Genomic DNA, 21,353 nt, shown 5'->3' on the forward strand with positions numbered 1-21,353 from the left:
CTGGAGGAAAACGTAACACTATCTGTGATAAAGCTGAAGTTAAAAAGCAAATGGCTCCTAAACACACAGTTCAAAATCCATAATGGATCGTATTGAGAGAAGGTTTGGCCACAGACTTTTGTGGTGAACAAAGAGCTAAAACTCCCTCAAATTCGAATTGAAAGACTCTTGGTTCCCTAAAAATGCATTTAAAGCCGTTATATTTGCCATATTTGGGTTCTACAAAGAAAATTGAAATAATGGAAATAAAACCTGATTTTTGAAAATGTTACAAATTTCTTATCTGCAACCTCATGCCTTTTTAAATCATTTCATCTTCCCCGACATCATTATTCACATAATTAGAAATTTTGATCAGGGGTAACTAAAGTTTCATATAGGTGATGTTTTCTGGGTCTGTTTTGTGGCTCCAACTACAAGAAAGAACGGCTAAATAAGCTAAAAAGTAGTGATGTTTTACAAAGTGGTATGATTTAATTGTGCTGTAACAAAATTTAGGACTCTCAAAGTGTTTACAATGTGAATTATTGCCTTCCTCAGATTAGATGTCATAAAAATGTTAATAAGCAGAAGCAAAGATTCAGAAAGGAACCTGGCACTCTAAAAAGGTACCATCATCATTCATAAATTATTTAAGTAACACAACACTTTGACAGCACAAGAGTATAATGTACTTTTTATTGATTCATTTGTTTAAGTCTGTAATGTAATCTATGTGACTCCTTTAAATGCACTGAGCTTGAAACTGAAGAATTGTTGAAAAAACAATCATTTTTAAAGCAGCAGAGAAGGAGGCTCTGGAGCAGGCAGTTGCCCTTCTGCATATTGACACGCATGTATAATTTAGGATCTGCTGGGCGTTTTCAGCCATGGTGCGTGGCCCACCGCAGCATCCTTGTGGACAGGTGCAGTCAGGCGTTAGAGCTGCTTCACTGCTAAACTCCCCTTCGCAAGGGGAGCATATTCAAATGGTGTTGCTACCATTTCATGTTCTTGTTAAAACATATTCAAATACACAGCTTTTTTCGTTCCACTCCAGCTTCCCTGCACATTTCTAAATCAAACACCGGTTTACTCTGCATTAGTTTTGTTTATTCTCACAGTATGCAGGGCTTCAGCGGCAGAGGAACCAGTAATGACACCTGCTTGCCGACGCACTCTGTGGTTGAAATTTCAAAGATAAAGCGTGAGCACAATAACCGGGTAAATATTTGCTTAGGAGCAACAGGATCGAGAGTGGTGCATTGAAACCTCGGGATGGCATTTATATGGTGACAGATATGTTCAGGAGCAAGGAGGAGCTTTTAATGAACACGTTATCTGTTTTTAATTAATGCAAACATTGCACTCCATCTGGAAGGTTTCTAGTTTTGCTGTATCATGCAGAGTTGCAGGTATTCCCATCTTGGCAGTCTTCACAGTTTGTCTTTCATTTTACAAGAGCAAAAATCCAAACATACCCCGATGTACAGAGGTGTATCGCAAGGATGTCTTTTTGCACCCCTTTTAAACTCTGTTCCTCCCTCAATCAGTTTGTTCTGGAACTGATGCTGACTCCATAAAGTACTTCAATAAAGAACCCCTTTCACTACTGTGCTATTACTACTGAAACGGTAACTCCTAATACTATAGTTAAAAATGAGTAAAAAAGGAAAAATTAAATAGTACTTCCTGATTTAATTACCACTTTGATGCCGACAACATAATCTTGTTTTTTACGCTTCCTAAATGACTCATGCTCCTGTAATCTCCAGTTAATGATATCCCTCATGGTTATCCATTAAACAGGATCCCAGAGGAATATCCCAATAAACAGCATCAACGAGCCTCTCCCAAGTCTCACTTTCTGCTCTTTTAAATTACTCATCAAAAACTTCACAGTGACAGTCACACCCCTTACGGGATTGACGTGACTATGTCCAAATCTTTTCGAGATAATCACATTCCCAAGTTTGACCAGATTTGCCTCATTTTCCCCAACACACATTAACTTGAGATGCCCCGGTGATGTTGAGGAGACCGTAATGTGTTTCAGCACAGATTTGCTCTCACGTTACAATCGCAAGACTCGCCTCTCTTTCTCTGTCTGATCCGTCACAGGGGGCCAGCGTGTTGCTTACATTAGGAGACAGGCAAGAGCGCAGTATTTAAAGCTCTTTTCGCAGCAGAGGCGAGAGCTTCCTGGTTGTCCCGCTCCACAACAGCATCAGTCACAACATTGTAAGTACATGGCAGCTTACAAACTGCTTGTTTAATATGCTCTATTCGCAATGACTTAAACAGGGAGAGTAAAGGTTTTACAGCAGTTTACCATTATGTTTGATACGCATGCAAGTTTACTATGTCATTGTAAAAGATTATTTTGGGTAACAGGTAACAAAATGAACATTCAGAGCAAAGTATCCAGTACGATTTACGATTTAGGGACAGTAAGACAAAACGAATATGCATGTGCTGTTGATAACATGAATTGTAGAGGCAATTTGATTGATTTTCACTATCAATTCTGTTTGATTGTTCCTGCTTTAATGTAGTTTCACAGCTTTTTTTTTGTTTGTGTTTTTTTTTACTACTAAATGATACTTGGCATGCAAAGAATGAGCCTAATATCATTCTTCAATTAGACAAATAGCCTCGGGCCATTAGTGCTGAGTGGCCAGATCGGTTACAAAAATTAGCGACATTCAGCGCTTATTTATCTGTGCTCGGAAATGAAAGCCAGGGCATCCACAGCCCACTGTCATTATCAGAACAATAATGTACTTGGACTGTCGCATGTGGTTTTCCCTGCATGAGATACAACATCAAAAGAGCTTTAATAATGGACTTTTACTTTGCGGTTCGAGACAGAATGGATGTCTGTGCCAAAGGTTACACCAGAGAATACCGGGAACCATTGAAGTGGTTCCTGGTATTCTATAAAAACAAAGCACTACAACATGAAGACGCCCAGGCCACGTTCTAGGATGGAACTCAGATGATGCCATTGCGTGACATCTATTCAAAGAGATCAAGTAAAAAAAGGAATCATTTGAAAACATGCATAGTACGTGTAAAGAAAGAATTGAGATACTTCAACTGAGAAATCATGGATATGGACTGCTGTGGCTCTTGTAAGGAAATGGGAAGTAAATAACATTGCGACTTAATGCCTGAAATGCAGCACAAAAGGCTTTAAAACACATTTATCTCTTTCGTGTTTCCGTAGCTCGCCTGTTGGATCTGACCACAAATTTTGCACTCTATATGCATCCATCAGTTTTCTGGTTGTCAGAATGGGACAAACCCACAAAGTTAGAGATACTCGGATTCAATTAGTCTGGCCATTTGGTCTTCATGAAAGCAGGGATGAAAACAGAAAGAATGAGTTTGATCCAATCCACAGTCCAAGATTTAATTATTTTTAAATGAACCCATTTTCATTATTAGATCCAACATTCTCTGAGCTCAGAGTTAATTACAGCCGGACCTCCATTGTGCTCACCTTAAATAAGATCACCACATCCAAATTCAGACTCAGCTGCACTCCAGTGTGTCTTTTATTGAGATGATATTTGCACAATGTTGGAAGTGTGCAAAGCGGTTCAAAGCGTGACTCATCCAAACACGGCAGGGTTTGCAGACACTAAGTAAACTGTGCTGGACAGACCACAGCACACGGCAGGCTCCTGCTGTCCCCTGTACAATGCTAAATCCAATACTGTAGTTTAGTACAATTCCAGTGACAATTCAAAAGCCACCTGGTCTCACGGTGTTATTTGTCATTTGGAGTCTTATAAAATACAATTACATGGACTTTTTTCAATCCACCCGGGGCCAATGTCACTCAAGGGCGCCCAAGACACTGCCCCCAGCTGAGAGGGACGTAATTGCTTTCTTCAGCACAGAGACCACGCTCCCCCACACTGCAGATTAGCCTCGGGCATTAATCGTTGACCTTAAGCTGTTGTACATTGACTTCATTTTTGCTTTGTAGAGTAATTTTGTTTGGATTTATTGACACGCAGAGTACCGTGGTCCGCAGAGGGATGAACTTTGGCAGAGAGGTGGCCCGACAGACCAGCAGCTACACATACGTGATTGAAGATGAAGCACCAGCCCTGGCAAATCTAAATATATTTGGGGTCAGTACCTGGATTTAAGATTTTCATAAACTCCTAAGAAAGGTGTATTACTATCACATGTAGTAAAACGTATTGCGTCAATTTGGGCCAACGGAGGCCATGCATGGCACATGGGGCACTGCTTCATTCCTGGCTTTATTCATTTATAATCATTCCTATAATATTTCCTATATCAAGAGACATGTTGTTGTGTAACAAACTGTGTTGTAATCCCAGCCTTTTGTAACATAACAGCAGCTCCCAGTGACAAAGACACAACCTGGTGACTAGACTTGCATAATCGTATGGCATTGAGTTTGGAGATTAATCTGTGGCTGAGAGAAAAAAAAATCTAAGGCCCCTTTCTAAAAGGAGATGGTGCATCTCATCTTGTAAATGTCAATACAATATATCTGTATCTGTAAAAATATAACTTACTTTTAGCCTACACTGGCATAATGTATATTCATGCAGTTCTAATGTCTTTTATTGGTAGAAAAAATAGATCAAAAGCATCTGTGCTTTTCGTGTCACATGCTCTTGCATTGATTTACCAGTTAGCGGAGAAGGGTGACCTGGCCATCCTAGAGAGCCAGGTCAGAAAGAGCCCTGAGGTTCTGAGAGAGAAAGATGAATATGGAGCTGGTCCCCTTCATCACGCTGCTGCGGGGGGGCATGTCACCCTCATCCAATTCATCATGTCTGTCGACTCAGAGGGTAAGCGCTGCTCCGCTATGAATCACATATGAACCACTAAAAAGTACCATGTCATGACCACATCTTTAAATAAACACAAATAGTCATTTAGAAATGTACATCCTTCATACTGTTTACACTATGTGCTGCATCTGTGGCGTCCCAGACCTGAACAGCTGTGATGAGCAGGGGAACGTGCCCCTGCACTGGGCCGTGGAGCATAACCAGGCCGACAGCTGCAAGACCCTCATGGACCTGGGGGCAGATCCCAACATCCTAAACAAGGCCCTGCAGTCCCCCCTGCACCTGGCTGTCAGCAAGAGACACAACAACCTCATCCAGGTCAGACGCACTGAGCTACTGAGCTATTAAACTAAACTAACTTAAACATTCAGAGCCATAATGACCCAAAAGTATTTATATTCAGAAACATTTTCTTTTCCCAGTGTAGCTATTAATAATAAATAACTTTTTTTTAAACAAGCTGTTTGTTTTTTAAGTAAAACTAAACATCCACATGAGAGGGAAAGGTACCTGACATTGCAGTGAAATATTGACATAAATCTGTCTCTCGCAGTTGCTCTTGTCATACTGCGTGACAAACGCCAACCTTGAGGGAGACCTGGGGAACACTGCTCTGATGCTGGCCTGCTCCGTCGACAATTGTGAAGCCCTCAACATACTGGTAAGTAGCATGTAAACCCTGAGTATAGTATTAGTATAGACATACAGTGGGGAAAAAAAGTATTTGGTCAGTTTCACATAGACATTGTATTGGATTTTGGCCAAATACTTTTTTTCCCCACTGTACTTTGAGTACACTGGTAACACTCCTTCCAAGTGTACTGGTGTGTAACAGTGATGACTATACTGGTATGTAACAGGCCGTGGGTGTGTACTGACCAATATGTGAGGGAGATGCACTGGTATAATGTAGAGCTGCAGTAAACTGCAATGGTGGCATGAGGGCTGTCCCTACAGGACACATACAGCACATCTGACTTGATCCTGGAGCTGCAAATTTGTCTCTGACTAACTGTCTGTGTCGATCAAAGTCTCTATTAATTTTCTTTGTCACAGATAAAGAATGGGGCCAAGCTCTGCCACCAGAACAAGCTGGGACATTTCCCTGTGCATGCGGCTGCATTCGCAGGGGCAACAAAAGCTATGGATATCATCCTCAGAGCAGGTACAGTGAATTTATAAATCTAAATTCAAGACCCAACAACGAGCCTTTGGCAAAGTGAAGCATTGGTTGTGTATATTGGTCAGGTCAGGACAGAGACTTGTATTTGTGAAATGCCACACAGAGGCAACACCACAGACACTCACTGTTAATGCCACTTAAAATATTTTGAAGATTTCAGATTTTCCCAAGAACTACCTTAGTAATTCTTAATAGTTAGGTATTTTAGGTTTTGTGTTTCAGTAAATGTTATGATAGCTTGGTTTCATTCAAACTTAATTTGATTGTCCATGTTCTTATAGGTGGAGAGACTGGTTATGTGGCTGAGCAGCACATTAACTACATAGACAAAAGCAAAAGCAGCCCCCTACATCTAGCAGTCCGTGGGGGTAATCTGGAGACCATTCGCCTGTGCCTCGAGACAGGAGCTAAAGTGGACCAGCAGCAGGTACAGATTTGGAAAACAATGTGGTTATAGCTTTGTTTAAAACTTGCATAAAATATTTGTTTTTTTCCTTGTGGTGAATCTTAAACTGACGAGTGGCTGTGACTGCAGACGGACATTCATTTGCTTGGCAAAACATCCTTTACGGCTGTGTTGGTAAAAACAGCACCTGGCAGTCATAGAGAATGATGTTATTTGCCTTATAATGACTCGCACACGAGTCATTTGGTTTGCATTATTTTTTCCATTTCAGTCTTATTAAGCCTGAACTGCCTTTTCCTATAGCCCTTGTAGTCTATGATTATTGGCTATCATAGCCATCTCAGAGTCACAGTTGCATAGTCTCTGGGCTACTGGCCAGAACATCACTAGCACCAACAGTGAACGTACAGTAAAAGGTCTAGTTGGGCTAAATTGATACAAATTAGCTCCACTTAGACTGTGGAGCAGAGTGGAGTGGTGGCTGGTCACCTCCTGCCAGTTCTGCTTATGTCATTGAAGGCTTTAATTACAGTTAACAGCTTTGAGCAAGAAATGCTTATGTGTTACAAGAACACTTCAGAAACCATGTGTAGTAAAAGGAACTTAACTTCAGAACTTAAAAAATCACAAGCACCAAATACTGATTGATGCTGATTTTTTTTTCCCTTGTCACTGAGCTTATCACAATCTCCTAGTTTGCAATGACTTACATTTTATTAGCGATGTTCCACCAGATGCCTTTTATGGTGCTGCACTAACCTCTTGTTCTGGGCTTGGGTCTGGCAAAAAAGGGCTACTTGAAGCCGCTAGTGACTAGGTCGAGGAAAAGTGCGTTCAGCTACTATCAGGCCCATCGGCAGATGGAGGCGGTAAGTAGGTCTTGCTATCAGGAACATCTTAGCTGCCATTAACATGACTAGGTTTGGAAAATAGACCTATATATAAGCCACTTACTTGATTTTTCCAAAAACATTCAAATATCCACTAATCCAGTGGACGCGTAGTGATAACCAAATGTTGTCCAAACATAATTTATATAAAAATGAATGGTTTTAAGAAGATCTTTATGTGTCTTTAATTACTATAATTAAACAAATACCCACGAAGATCATCTTAAACCCTTCAGTATTCAGCCTGTGTTTGCAGTTTTTTTATGTAAAAATAATCAGAAATTTATGATGAAAACCATTAGATATTCTTTGAAAAGAGTGAATACATATTGTTTGGGGGCCCCGTGGGAATTTTGGATCGATAAAAGGGGCCGCGATGTGTTGCATTTTGGGAATGGCAGTCCTACAGTACGAGTAGCAGCTAAATAACAGGTTTTCAATGGTTGAATGATTTGTTGGCACTATTAATCACAGGCTAACGTGTCCTTCCTGACACCTGTTGCTGCAGAATGACAGGTCCACGCCGCTCCATCTGGCCTGCACTCAGGGCGCCTTCGATGTCGTCAAACTAATGTTGTCTTCATTTGATCAAGTGGAGGACATCATCAACCTGACTGACGGAGCAAATCAGACACCACTGCACAGGTGTGGCTTTCATGCTCGCATTGGGCTTAAGCTTAAGAAAGGTGTAAGCAGCTTCACTAATTATTAAAGTGGAAATTAATTAAGTTTGTTAGATAATATCAACAAATAATTGTTTGTTGTTTATTGTCTTTGAGATTTTTTATTAATAGATTTTTTTTCTCTTTCAGGGCAACAATATTTGACCACAAAGAGTTGGCTGAATATCTCATTTCACTGGTAAATCATAACTTTTCTAGTTCTGGCTCATATAATCCCAATGTCACCACTACAGAACTTAAAACCATGCCACTTTCAATATTTGCATCAATTGGTAATTGTTGTCTCTTAATGGTCAAAAGCCCATATATTAGTGACCCCTTAATTAACTGTTTTGCAGGCACGCTGCGTAACAATTTGACTTCTACTATTGCCGATACAAAAACAATGCTCCGAATAACCAGTTACACACAGAAATGTCTATGCTCTCAGTACAGTTACAGTCAGATCTTAGGAGAGGTGTGCCACTCACAGCAAATACATTATGTTTGATTTTAGGTATTTTTCAGCATAAAAATATCTGTAATAAAACAAATGCTTATATTTCAATCTATTGATTGGGTGAAGTGTTACGCGGTGTGGCTTTAAACTACAGTATACAGTATGTTAGTTAAGTAAATATTAGGTGTCACATTAAATGATATTGCACCAGCTGTTGCTCTTGTTTTAATAAAAACTGGTTGCCGGGTAAAAGTGTATTATCTGCAAACTCATTCTATTGGCAAACACAAGGTAAAGGGTGATGAGTGTTACCTTGTGACTGCAGGAAGAAAGGGTTAAAATGTATTGGGTTTAGCTTTGGGTTTTAGCAAATAATGATTTTGGTGAATGTTTTAGTCAGGCTTTAGACCGTTGCAGAGTACTGAGCTGGCTCGGATAAAGTTTGCCAATGGAGGCAAGGTACAGTATTAGTTCTGCTGACCTGAGCATGAGTGGTTAAAAAACTGGGCGGGAATCTCAGAAAAGGTTCTCCAGTGGTTCAGGTCCTACCTTGAGGACAGAACGTACGCCGTGAAACGGCCATGAACTGTGGGGTTCCCCAGGGGCCGATCTTGGGACCCCTCTCATTCAACCCTACATGCCGTAGATTCCATTGGGTCAATTAAAACGCAGCAATAAGGAGTCCTATCACACAAAGACAATACTCCGATCTATGTATCACTGACGGCTGATACACTGTGATATTGTATCAACAGATTAGTGTGTGCATGGAAGATGTACTATAAAATGACTTCCTCCAGCTAAATATAGACAAAACTGAGATCAATGTATTTGGCCCACAAAGACAAAGAGATTGTTGCTGGTCACCTTGAGGCTCTGTCACTAGTACCTAAAAATCAGGTTAGGTTGGGTAAATTCAGGAGTAATCATGGACTCAGACCTTCTGCAGCCTTTCACCATCTAAAAGACATTGCCAAGATAAAAAATACAGTGTCTAAACCGGACTTAGAAAGACATTCATGCGTCTGTCTCCAGCAGACTAGAATATTGTAATGGCTTCTCTAAATGAGTTGATAGACAGGTGAAATATATACCAAACAAAGCTGTTAGAGCCCTGACTTACAACCACATTAGTCCTTTGCTCAAGTCCATTCTTGCTTGGGCAGTGCCCGATGGGCACCAAAATATTTAGCTGACATCCTGGAGTCATATGAACCACCTTGGGCTCGGAGAACCTCAGGAAGGGGTCCAAGAGTCATGACTAAACACAGACGTGAGACAGGCCTCAACTCTGACAATGTTGCTGTCCAGCATGAAATCAATAAAGTTGCTTTGCCTAGTAGATCAGCAACTGTTGCCTATGTTTGCTCTCTACATTACATAAAAACATTTACATGTTCAAGGCAAGCTTTAGGGAAACTACTAATATAATCTTGACCTTTTTTCCAGGGTGCTGACCTAAACAGTGTGGACTGTAAGGGGAACACTCCCCTGCTGTTGGCTACCAGCTGTGGATCATGGAACACTGTGACCCTCCTTCTGTCCAAAGGTAGCCTACTGCACGTTACTCTTAAAATAGCAGGGCAGCATTGTGACTGAGTGGTTAGAACTCTCGTTTCATAGTAGGAAAGCGGGGTTCAATTCCCAGACCGAGTGAGTCTTTCTACGTGGAGTTTGCATGTTCTCACCTTATCTTATCTCCCATCAACTCAAAACCTGCACAATAGGCTATTTTATGAATCCAGCTGGTGTATACTTCCGATCACAGAAAAATCAGAAAAAAAAGTATTTTACATGATGTCTGTTGTATTTTCAGGAGCCAATGTCAGTGTAACAGACAGACGTGGATGCAACTTTCTCCATTTAGCCATTCTGCAGCCAAAAGGCCTGAAGAATCTGCCAGAGGAAATCCTACAGGTACAACAAAAAACTAGCTATGAGCCAGAAGATTTTTCTATAAAGGCATATTACATCAAAATGGAACAAAACATACAGAAAGATATGTTTTGGACAAAAGGGCAATTTCAAAATAGTTGGCAGACTAAACATTACAGTACCTTAGTCTAAATTAGGTACTTGCAGACCAACCATTAAACCATTTGCTTTGGGGTTTTTTTAAACTCACCGAGAAATGCATTAGTAGTAAGTAGTTTAATTAAATTCAACCTTTACTTGGCTACTTAGTGTCTTATCATAATTAGACATGTGTGTTAGTTATTATGTGTATGTAGTGTGCATTTATTAGCTTGAGTAAAGTGTACTTTAATTATGTACTTTATTAGAAGCATTACCCCCACAGGAAGCATTTATGTTTATTGTGAGGGGTTTTCTAAAGCTGATGATCCCTGGCATGTTTACATTTTTAATGACCAACAATATTACAGTATGCATAATGAATTGTGTCTTACTTTAGCTTGGCAGTGTGAAAACTTTGCTGAATTGCGAGGACACTGAGGGTTGCACACCTCTGCACTACGCCTGCAGACTGGGAATCCACGACTCTGTCAAAAACATGCTGGGCATCTCCGGACAGAGCAGTCTACAATACAAGTCCAAGGACAAGAAGTCGGCCCTACATTTTGCTGCTCAGTGAGTTCACGTTGGGCATCAATGAAGCACTTAATAACAAACAAAACTAAGAAATAACAAAAGTAGACAATTGAGGGATTACACAGACATGGAGTATCAAGCTAATGTGGATTTAAAGATCCCCTTACCAACAAATCTAGGACCATCAAACAAAGACTTAAATCTTGAGGGACTGACCAGAGCAGCCAGTATAATATTGTCAAAAGAGCAGAGGTATATTTCATACCCATCAAAAATCCTTCTGCTCTGTGTAAACACTACAACTAGGGCTGCACAATATTGAAGTAACCACCGATATGCGATACAGCTGTGCAATATTGCGATAATATTATTTCAATATTTCACTAAACCATTTTGACACAATATGTTCCATTTTAATTAAACAAATTGAAAGTAAAATTGTGTCAAAACGAGACTTAAAATACACCACAACAAGAAAACTTTAACTAGAACGTTTCCAAATATATATATATATATATATATATATATATATATATATATATATATATATATATATATATATATAGTATAGTATAAATTCAATGCATTTTATGGCTGTGCTTGCAAAAAAATGTGTCGATCTCAGTCCGATGAAGACTGTGTGTGATGCTGAGATATATTGTGGCTTCTTGGGATATTGCATCACCTAATATCGCAATACGATAGTTTGCGCTATATTGTGCACCCCTAACTACAGCTTGCTACACCCTTTACATTCTAAAACAAGCTTTAGTCAAATACTGTGTTTCTGCTCGGTGACAGATACGGTCGTCTGAACACGTGTCAGCGTCTCTTGGAGAACTTAAAGGACTCCCGACTGCTGAACGAGGGTGATGAGCGCGGACACACCCCACTGCACCTGGCCTCTGCGGGAGGACACACCAAAGTGGTGCAGCTGCTGCTGCGCAAGGGGGCGCTCTTCCACTGGTATGCCCTCGATCGTGCAAAATGCGTTGATTTAAGAAATCAATACTCTATCAATACTATGAGCCATATTAGTATTGAGTGAGGTATTAGGCATTTTCTTGAATAGAAATAAATGAATGTAACTTTTAAAATATAATTTTATAATATAATCTTGATGTTTTTCACAAGGTGCAAATGGCTGTAATCATTAAATAATGTCCTTCATAATGATTTGTTTTAATATACTAAACTAAATCATAACTACTTGTGTATTCAGTGACTATAAAGGCTGGACCTGTCTGCACCACGCTGCCTCCGAAGGATTCACTCAGACTATGGACATTCTGCTCTCGGCACACATAAAACTTTTGGATAAAACTGATGAAGATGGGGTAAGACGCACCTGTTTTAATATTCACCTTCTGAATTTGAAATGAAATGAATTTCTAATACTCGTCCTAGAACACAGCGCTGCACATAGCTGCCAGACTAGGGCATGTGGCTGCAACAAAACTGCTGTTGGCCCGGGGCGCGGAGATCGTACTGAACAAGAATGAGACGTCTTTCATGCATGAGGCTGTGCAAAATCTAAAGAAAGAGGTTGTCAAAGCAGTGATAGACAGTAACAGGTGTGTGCGTACATTAAATGAACCAAAGTGCAAGAATTAAGGCGTTGCTTGATGCAACTTTGTATTTGCTCTTCTCCAGATGTACTGAAGCAATGACCATGTTTATCCCAGGTGGCATCCAACAGTGCCCCGTTCTAGACATGATTGAATATCTCCCGGAGAGTATCAAGGTTTGTTACTGAAGAAAAATATACTGAGCATTATGATCTCGGACAACTTAAGTGAGATTGTCTTAGTTAATGTTTTAAGACACATGATCTGGTGTATAGATTTGAAAAAATGAGATTATACTTTGCAGAACACTGTGCTGGTTTAATATCTGGATAAAAACTTTGTTTTGTGTTCCAATATTACTTTTGTTTTCGTCCTTAGCACTTGCTGGACATTTGCGTGACGGAGTCAGACCATGATACCAACAGTCCAGAATTCCATGTAAACCACACACATGAATAGAAACATACACTGATGATGAAAGAGCCTATCAAACTATTTTCTTCTTCCCTTTTCCAGATTAAGTATGATTTCAGATGGCTCCAAGCTCCTATAGAAGCAAGGGAGGAAGTCAGACTACCATATATTGGACCTCTAGCATCAATGAATGTAAATGATACAGTATATCATACTTCTGCATATACTATGTACTTCTATAACTTCTCTCCTTGTAGGCAATGGTCAGACACAATCGCATCGAACTCCTTAACCACCCTGTGTGCAAGAAGTACCTAGCAATGAAGTGGTACATAAATTAGCTTGCTGACAGCCTTATTAAAAGGATGTATTTACAGTATATTGTATTTCTTGTCATCTGCAGGGCGGCCTATGGGAGCATTGCGCACATCCTCAACATGTTCTTCTACTTGCTAGGTCTACTGCCCCTCACTAACCTCATAGTGTCTTTAAGGCCCACATATAGCAACATCACAGCAACTGGAGAGCGTGTTATTACCATGAAGCACATATCCTTCACTGAGGTAATTCTTGTTTCCAAACCTTTTAAGAAGAACCTTTTGTGACACTGAGTGAACCTGTCTAAAAGAAAACAGTGGAGAAGTAGCTATCTAACAAGTATCTAACAACTCTTAGAACACCAATGATATCAGCAAAAATAGCAAAGGTCGTTCTCTGCTTTATGTATCGCGCTTATGAACTCATTCCTGTAACGAATCAGGATGTCAAGAATGTGTTAGGAACATTAAGAATATGTTTGAGCAACAACTAACACTTTAAATTTTAACAACTAGCTTCCTCTGTCGTGGTTTGAAAACAGGAAACAATGGGAACAGTGTAACATTCCTGGGTACTTGTTTGCACTTTCATACTATGATTTACGACTACTTTCATAGAGATTTATGTGTATGGTAATTCAAATCATCCCAGACAAACACAATATACTGTATCTGGTATTGCAGCAAAGTGTGCACCTGTCCGTCTCCATGGTGATGGTGGTGGTCATGAACATCTACTCCATCTGTAAGGAGCTGGTGCAGATCTCTCAACAGGTATTTTAATGCCCAAGTCATTACCCCTCATAAAACACATGCACATAAATCTGTCCACGGCCTGGACTGGATGGACACCACTGCAATCAGCTGTGATGGATCAGCACTCTCCCACTCCCATTTACGGGATCATCCCATGGCCATGTAGTCAATGTCACCTTCACAAAGTCTGTTTCATGCAATCTCCAACATGTGGAATTTTTTATTTTTATTGAAACAAAGCGCTGGACTTACTTCAGAGATGCTTCAAATCAGTCCGACTGGTTCACAGGCATAACCTGCCTGGGATTTGTGATTCCTTTGGTGCTAAACGCTGAGGGGTCGGTCCACTGGCAGATTGGGGCACTTGCCGTACTTCACGGCTGGATGGGATTCCTACTTTATATGCAGCGGTAAATGTGTATTTTACTTTAATTGTGCAGTGTCCTTACTACAATATATACATTAACATTTGTGATGTGTGTGTCTAGGTTTGAAGGCTTTGGGATCTACGTCGTGATGTTTGGGGAGATCATGAAGACTCTTGTCCGAGTTGTAATGGTCTTCTCCTACCTGGTGTTTGCTTTTGCACTGGGGTTTCATGCATTGATGCTTAATCAGGTAATTGAATCACATTTACTCATTCATACATAGCATTATGAGCACCGCATTTATGTTGTTAACAGTATGCGCTCAGAGAGTGTTTTTATAACCTCCACAAACACAGTGAGGCCCGAACCTGAGTCCATACAGGAATCAATACAAAAAAAATTATATGTAGCCTACTTGAAGTTACAACATTCCACCTGATTTACTATAAAGAATCGAACCTGCTGCAGAGCACTGTACAACCAAAACACATATCAATCTGTGTCATTTAACAATACAGTTTTTTGTTTTCTTTCTTGACCTCAGAGAGAGTTTGACAGTGTCCCGCTCTCCATCGTTCAAACCTTTGTGATGATGGTTGGAGAAATGAACTACCAAAACAATTTCCTGGAGACTTATCTGAAAGATGAATTACCCTTTGGTATTCTGACATACATGATGTTCATCAGCTTTGTTTTGTTAATGCCCATTCTGCTGGTCAACCTAATGGTAAGTATTTTTCTACCTCACCTACTGTATCTGCCAAACAAAATAAGTCCTTTTCATTTTGTTTGATTTCTAGATTGGTCTGGCTGTTGGAGATATCGCCGAGGTTCAGAGGAATGCAGCTCTCAAAAGAATAGCTATGCAGGTTTGGCTTATCTAAAGTGTATACCAGCATCTCAAGAGCATAGTTTTTTCTTTTTATCTTGTTTTTATCTTTTTATCTTTTTATCTTGTAAGCTTACACAGTCCGTCAAAATATTTCATATTTAAAGGATACTAACATTAGGGAAAAAGTTCAGTAGTTATAGTTATTGTGAACACTATGGCAGTAGTTCTCCTTCTGAACAAAAGTACTTTCAAGTAGTTCTCAAACTCTGGTACATGAAGTATTGGTGGTCCATGGGCATCTCTAATACTCAGGTCATCTGCAATTTTAGACTGTATACATTTTAAGTAGAGATCACGTAATTCATGCTTTGGTACTGCACGTTGTTTTCTGGTTTAGGTCAATACCAGTTGGTAGTACCATCTTAGGCCTTATTGTACTGTATTGTACGGCAGAGCAAAGGAATTTTGAATCGAAAATGTGCTTCTCAAATAATAAGAAAATTGTTTACATCGACAGATTGACCTGCACACCTCTCTTGAAGATAAGCTGCCCATTTGGTTTTTGAAGCGTGTAGACAAATCTTCCATCACTATCTATCCCAATCGCAAGTGTTCAAGGGTAACAACAACTTTTTATTAATTTAATACTCCTACTGTGTTATTGCTTTTATTGAACTTTCTGTGAATGCAAAGTAACTAGAGATAAAAGCTGTCAAACGAAAGTGGAGTTGTTGCATGTGATGGCACCTCTTATTGTAGGTAATCATGTCTGTGAAGTTCTCTAATAAAATATTTGAACATTTCAGAGCATTTGGAAGATAATGTTATTCGGTGAAGAAGAGAAACTAGTTTGGAGTCGCATGCAGGTCAAATCCCAGACTTGCACCTTTATTGAAAATGAGATCAGAAAGCAGAAGTACAGGTAAAGCCATACTGTTCTTTATCAGTCGTCAGTAACGTACGCCTAGTGGATGATACTTTAGCAAACTCTAGTGGACAAAGACACTCACTACACAGACTTTTGGTAATGAATTATTTATGCTTCTGCTACAGGATGAGAGAAGTGACCAGCCAGCTCGAGAAACAGCACAACCTTCTGAAGCTCATCATTCAGAAAATGGAGATCAGTGCTGAGGCTGATGAGTACGATGGTCCCATAAATCTCAAAGGGAGTCAGTGGCCAAACCTCAACCAGTGCAAACCACCCAGAATGCAGAAGAATGAGTCTCGCTGGGTGCCACTCTTAAAGGCGATAGAGGCCAAGAAAAACAAGTAACATGTTTAAACGAATGCAATGTGACTGAAGATATGTTAGGCTCCATAATCCCTAGGCAAATAATCTGCTTTAATTGTGTTTACTCATTATGTTATCAAAGTGCAATTAAGTCTTAGCTCGATTATGCGTAGGCTGTGTGGATTGAGATACATAAACAACACGTGCATGTTATTAGCTTAAAGGCAATGCATGTTCAATAGTGGCAAGTATGTGGCATAATAGTCAGACTGCTTTAAATGTTGTGATAACATCATAATTGATACATTTATAAACCATCTGAACAAAAGTACTTTCAAATGATGGATGAAGCAAAAATCTAAAATATTGCATCAAAACAAGACAAACAAAGCAAAACGTTATCATGAGTTACCATAAGCTATTAATTCAGGTTGTGTGATGTAGATGAAATGTAAACACGTAATTTTGCTGTACATTATGGTTTCTTGAGGTACAGATGTTTTGGTCATATATTTTGTCACTAGTGGCACATTATGATTAGCTTGGCTGTCATTGTCAGTACATAATAAAACCATATAAATCTCTATTTACTGCCATGTTATTGATGATCTTCAACAAATGTGTGGGTACCATTATGTGCTACTGAAAGTGAAAAACCATTATGTAACTGTATTTATGTCTCTCTCTATCTATTTTCTTATACTGCTCACTTATACGGCAGCTGTTGCTCCGCATCTTAGGGTTTAGACGCTGATGGAGGTCATGACCACTGAAAGTCCGTGCTGATGGACACATTGTGCTGCATTCAGGGACATTTTTTTGGTGAAATTAATTACCAGTTTGAACAATCACAACGATCAAAACACCAGCCATGTTGTCATCTAACTACACTTTTCTTTGTCTTGTTTTGTGAGAGTGTAAGAGTTTGTTTTAATAGCTGATTGTGCCGGTCATTGTGTCATCTGCTGACAAATGCAGTGACTCGATCTCTCCAAACATCTAAAACTTTAACCATGTCCGCGCGGCTTGAACAGTGAGCGGCAGTCTGTCTGATGTCAGGTGTCTCTGTGAAAAGCACATAAAATGTGGATTCAAGTGCATCAGGGGAATGTGGTCCTGGATTAAGTTTGAGTGAAGTTTGAGCTGCGAGCTGCTGGCAAAGGCACATTGTATGATGGATAGGGATTCTTGGGAGTATAGAGCTGCACAATGTATCCCACAATATAGAAGCCCAATGGTATGTGAATGCATAGAGCAGAAATCACTGTGACATTACTAATGGTTTACAGGTGGATGGATAATACTGTGCTGCCGTAGTACGACAGTAGTATTTACTATGTAATTCTAATCTTCAAGCATCAGCAAAGTGTACATTATTCACTCATTCTCCTGCCTTATAGGTAGAAGAAGCTCAGAGGTTAAAAACGTGTGTGAGAATCTCTGGAAAAGCTCTCGAGTGGTTTAGATCCTACCTTGAGGACCGAACTTACTATGTCGCGATGGGAAACTGTGTCTCAGACCGGATGGCATTGACATGTGGGGTTCCCCAGGGGTCGATTCTGAGGCCCCTCTTGTTCAATTTGTACTTGCTACCATTGGGTCAATTAATATCCAGTATCAATGTGTCCTATCACAATTATGCAGATGATCTATGTTTCACTGACAGTGGGTGAACATGAGCCTGTAGATACACTTTGTCACTGTATCAAACAGATTAGTGTGTGGATGCAAACTCATTGTACTTCAAACCATTTAACAGAAGAAAGATCTGTACAAAATCAGCAAATAACCTCACTTGGAGATGTGACAGATTGATCAACTCACCCTACAGCTGTACCAGCCACACTTAACCTAACTTGCAACTGTTTGTAGAGGACAAAACAACATAAAGTTAAAAGCTTGGACTCACTCAGAAGAATAAGCGGCACCTCTGCCACACCCTCGCCATGCCAGTGCACCAGATGTCATGGGAACCTCCAACAGCTGTGGCCCGTGGACGGAGGCTGCGTGTGAAACGCCGCTCCATGTGCGGAAACCCAATCCCTCTGTGAAACCAGCGCAGGATTAGGCACTTTTGATAAGGTCCGCAAGACATTTCTATTAGCTACACATCTGTGATACACTAGTGACAGACATTAAGATCGTGATGATATTTATATTTACAAACACTGAATAAAATAGATCACAAATGCACTCGGACACCAAAGAAAACATATATTAGGCCACTTAATGTAAAAAGAAAAACACACAGTGGACTTTCTGGATGTGTCACAGGGATTCTTTGATGAGGGTTAGTGTGAATAAGAACTGGCTAATGTATGAAGAGATGTTACCCTTGAACTTTTTTCACAGGAGTCCCAGTTGAAGTCTGGCTGAGGTCATGGTAGCTTGAAAAAGGGGTGGAGAAACACTCAAACTGAGTACAGATGCCAAGTCCGAGGTGCTTAAATTGGAGAGGGTGTGCAGCAATAGGGTATTAGGTTATACATGTATAGATGTGACCAGTTTAAGTTATTGGTCAACTTAAAAAACTAACATATTTAGCACTTATGCATCTCACCTGCATTTAACTTTTTTTTTCCTTTTTGTTTTTTGTAGATAGATCTGTAGTTTAGTCTAGTTTTGATTCTTTGTTTTGATTTTTGGGAGTTCTAGCAGCCATGCCCACGGGTTCACTTGGAAGCGATGCTGAGGACTATGATACGTGTCACAGGATGATAGCCATGTCTCTTGAGAGAAGCTCACGAAAGAGCACCTGTTATAGCAGGTGCACCCAGCAAGACCTGGATGACATCACAGAGGAGCGCAGAGTGTCCCAGAATGTACGGAAGAACTCACGACAGACGCAGAGAAATGCAGCGAATGCCAGAGAAAGAGCACGCATGAGAGTGTTGAGTAAAGCCTTCTCCAGACTGAAAACCAGCTTGCCCTGGGTCCCTGCCGACACCAAACTGTCCAAACTGGACACGCTGCGCCTGGCCTCCAGCTACATCTGCCACCTGCGCCAGCTGCTGCAGGAAGAGCGGCTGGACAGCTTCACTCACCCAGTCACTCTGGTATGGACAGCACTTTCTGCTCAGGTGACACAGACATATGGCCACATATGAACTCATAGAAATAGACTATGTTTTTATGATACGTGTGTGTGTGTCCTCAACAGTTTTACATTTACACAGAAGTAATGTCTGCATAGTATTCCTGGGCTGGTCGAATAATGTTGTAAAAAATGATGTTCCTTTTGTGTTTCAGCAGACCTGGCCATTCATGGTGACCGGGCGCTCAGAAGACCCCTCAGAGGTGCCGCCCACAGGGAGACTATGTGGAGCCTTTGCATAAGACTGTGTCCTGAGAGCTGCTGTCGCTCAGAGACAGTCTTTTATTTTATCATTTCAGAGGCATGTAAAAGTTCACATGACTGTCATAAATCCTGTCGATAATGTCGCAGGCTTACCTACTGACTTGTATTGCAACAGTTTATTATCCCTCTCATTGTGTTGTTGCTGCCTGACATGCATTGGGCTGTCTTGCTTACTGTGTGTTGTTTATCAATCAAACGTGTCATTTATTTATTGCTTTGCCACAATTTTGCATAAAAAAAACTTTACAATGAAATAATCCTCCGTTTTGTGTAATGTTTTATTTCCATCAGTGCAGGGAACAAAAGCGTGACTGTGGAACAGTGAGTTACTGGACATGAGACGCAGCTGTCCAATTCATTTTCCCCACATTGCGCAGAATAAAAATGTCTTTGGGACGGGGCCCGCTGCACTAGTATCTACAGTCAGATTCGTGTCACATCAAATTGATTTTCTGCCAGCAGGAGACGCTCGCCTTTGTGCCTCTCAACAGATGTGGTTTCGGTCCAGGCGCAGACATAACACCAGAGTTTGAAAGATAGAGTGATTTCTTCATCCTGACACATATCGAGTCACAAACGGACACGGGCCTGACAGTGCGTGAATTTGCGTCTTTTGATCCTTTTGTTGGAATAAAACCATGAAAAGAGGGTAAGTGAAGATGGGCAGAGAACTGGTGGCGACGTTTCATGACCCAATTCAGCCGAAAGAAGAACAATGAGGCAGATAATAAAAATATATATGAGCTGCTGAACTAATACTAGTAGTTTGTAGATGCCTAAACAACATGGTCTGCAAGTTTCAAACATTACAAGTCTCCATGGAGATATGTTGCTCTTTGCATACTAGCGTAAGTAAGTAAAATGTAAAAAAAAGTGTGTATAGAAGAGCAAAGTATACTTTTCATCAGTTTGCTGGAGGGCTGCAGCTGTTGCCCACTGGTGGATTTCCCAGAAGTCTCCTCTCATGGGACACGGGGATAAGGGGTAAAGCCGCTCACTGATATTGACTAATGAGGGCACTTCTCACACTCAGCCGCATTTACAGCATTCAGTTCACAAGTGGCGCTAATGAAATACAATGCAGCATTTAGGGCGCAGTTTGTGCCATTGACCAGAAACGTAGCGTAGGAGGAGACTTATACTTTAACCTCGCCTTAACCGAGTGAATTATCTCCGGTTCAGCTTTACCCGAATCTAAAACGGTTGCAGCCTATGCAGGCCAGTGTTACATCTCATTTCAAAGACTTTTCTGTTCTTTGTTGTGCCGTTTGTCACTTTTCCATCAATTTTTTGGGTCTTTTTTCTGTCACTCTTTTGTTGCTTCTTGCTATTTTATTTTTACACTTTTTTCAAGAAGCTTTTAGATTTGGGTAAAGCCAAACTGGAGAAAATTCACTTGGTTAAGCCGGGGGTTAAGAGGTTAAATAAAGCCAGGGGACATGTCAGTGATGTCCAACTGCCCTCTAGTGGTAATAGACATAAATCGCAGTACATTACTGTACACAAATATTCTAATGCATGGAGAAGAGTAA

The 21,353-nt window shown here is 40.4% G+C and overlaps 2 protein-coding genes across 2 annotated transcripts; both read left to right on the top strand.

Moving 5' to 3' along the window:
* Positions 1-2,204: 2,204 nt before the first annotated feature.
* On the top strand, positions 2,205-16,581 carry trpa1b (transient receptor potential cation channel, subfamily A, member 1b). Its single transcript, XM_079576187.1, has 28 exons — positions 2,205-2,220; positions 4,008-4,128; positions 4,665-4,820; positions 4,966-5,141; positions 5,377-5,484; positions 5,880-5,988; positions 6,288-6,433; positions 7,811-7,947; positions 8,115-8,163; positions 9,874-9,973; positions 10,241-10,341; positions 10,838-11,013; positions 11,776-11,940; positions 12,197-12,311; positions 12,382-12,548; positions 12,628-12,718; positions 12,921-12,980; positions 13,059-13,148; positions 13,214-13,284; positions 13,360-13,519; positions 13,958-14,047; positions 14,270-14,439; positions 14,518-14,647; positions 14,942-15,124; positions 15,198-15,266; positions 15,747-15,848; positions 16,036-16,151; positions 16,283-16,581. The coding sequence occupies exons 2-28, from the start codon at positions 4,029-4,031 to the stop codon at positions 16,503-16,505; spliced, it is 3,360 nt and encodes a 1,119-aa protein (XP_079432313.1). The 5' UTR covers positions 2,205-2,220; positions 4,008-4,028; the 3' UTR covers positions 16,506-16,581.
* A 2,542-nt stretch (positions 16,582-19,123) lies between these two features.
* Positions 19,124-19,799, top strand: msc (musculin (activated B-cell factor-1); the record flags this gene model as incomplete). The annotated part of the gene is made up of 2 exons (XM_079576356.1): positions 19,124-19,519; positions 19,713-19,799. 2 exons carry the CDS (start codon positions 19,124-19,126, stop codon positions 19,797-19,799), a joined length of 483 nt encoding a protein of 160 aa, XP_079432482.1.
* Positions 19,800-21,353: the final 1,554 nt, after the last annotated feature.

This window comes from Gobius niger (genome assembly GCF_951799975.1).
Source record: "Gobius niger genome assembly, chromosome: 18".
NCBI classification, from domain to species: domain Eukaryota; kingdom Metazoa; phylum Chordata; class Actinopteri; order Gobiiformes; family Gobiidae; genus Gobius; species Gobius niger.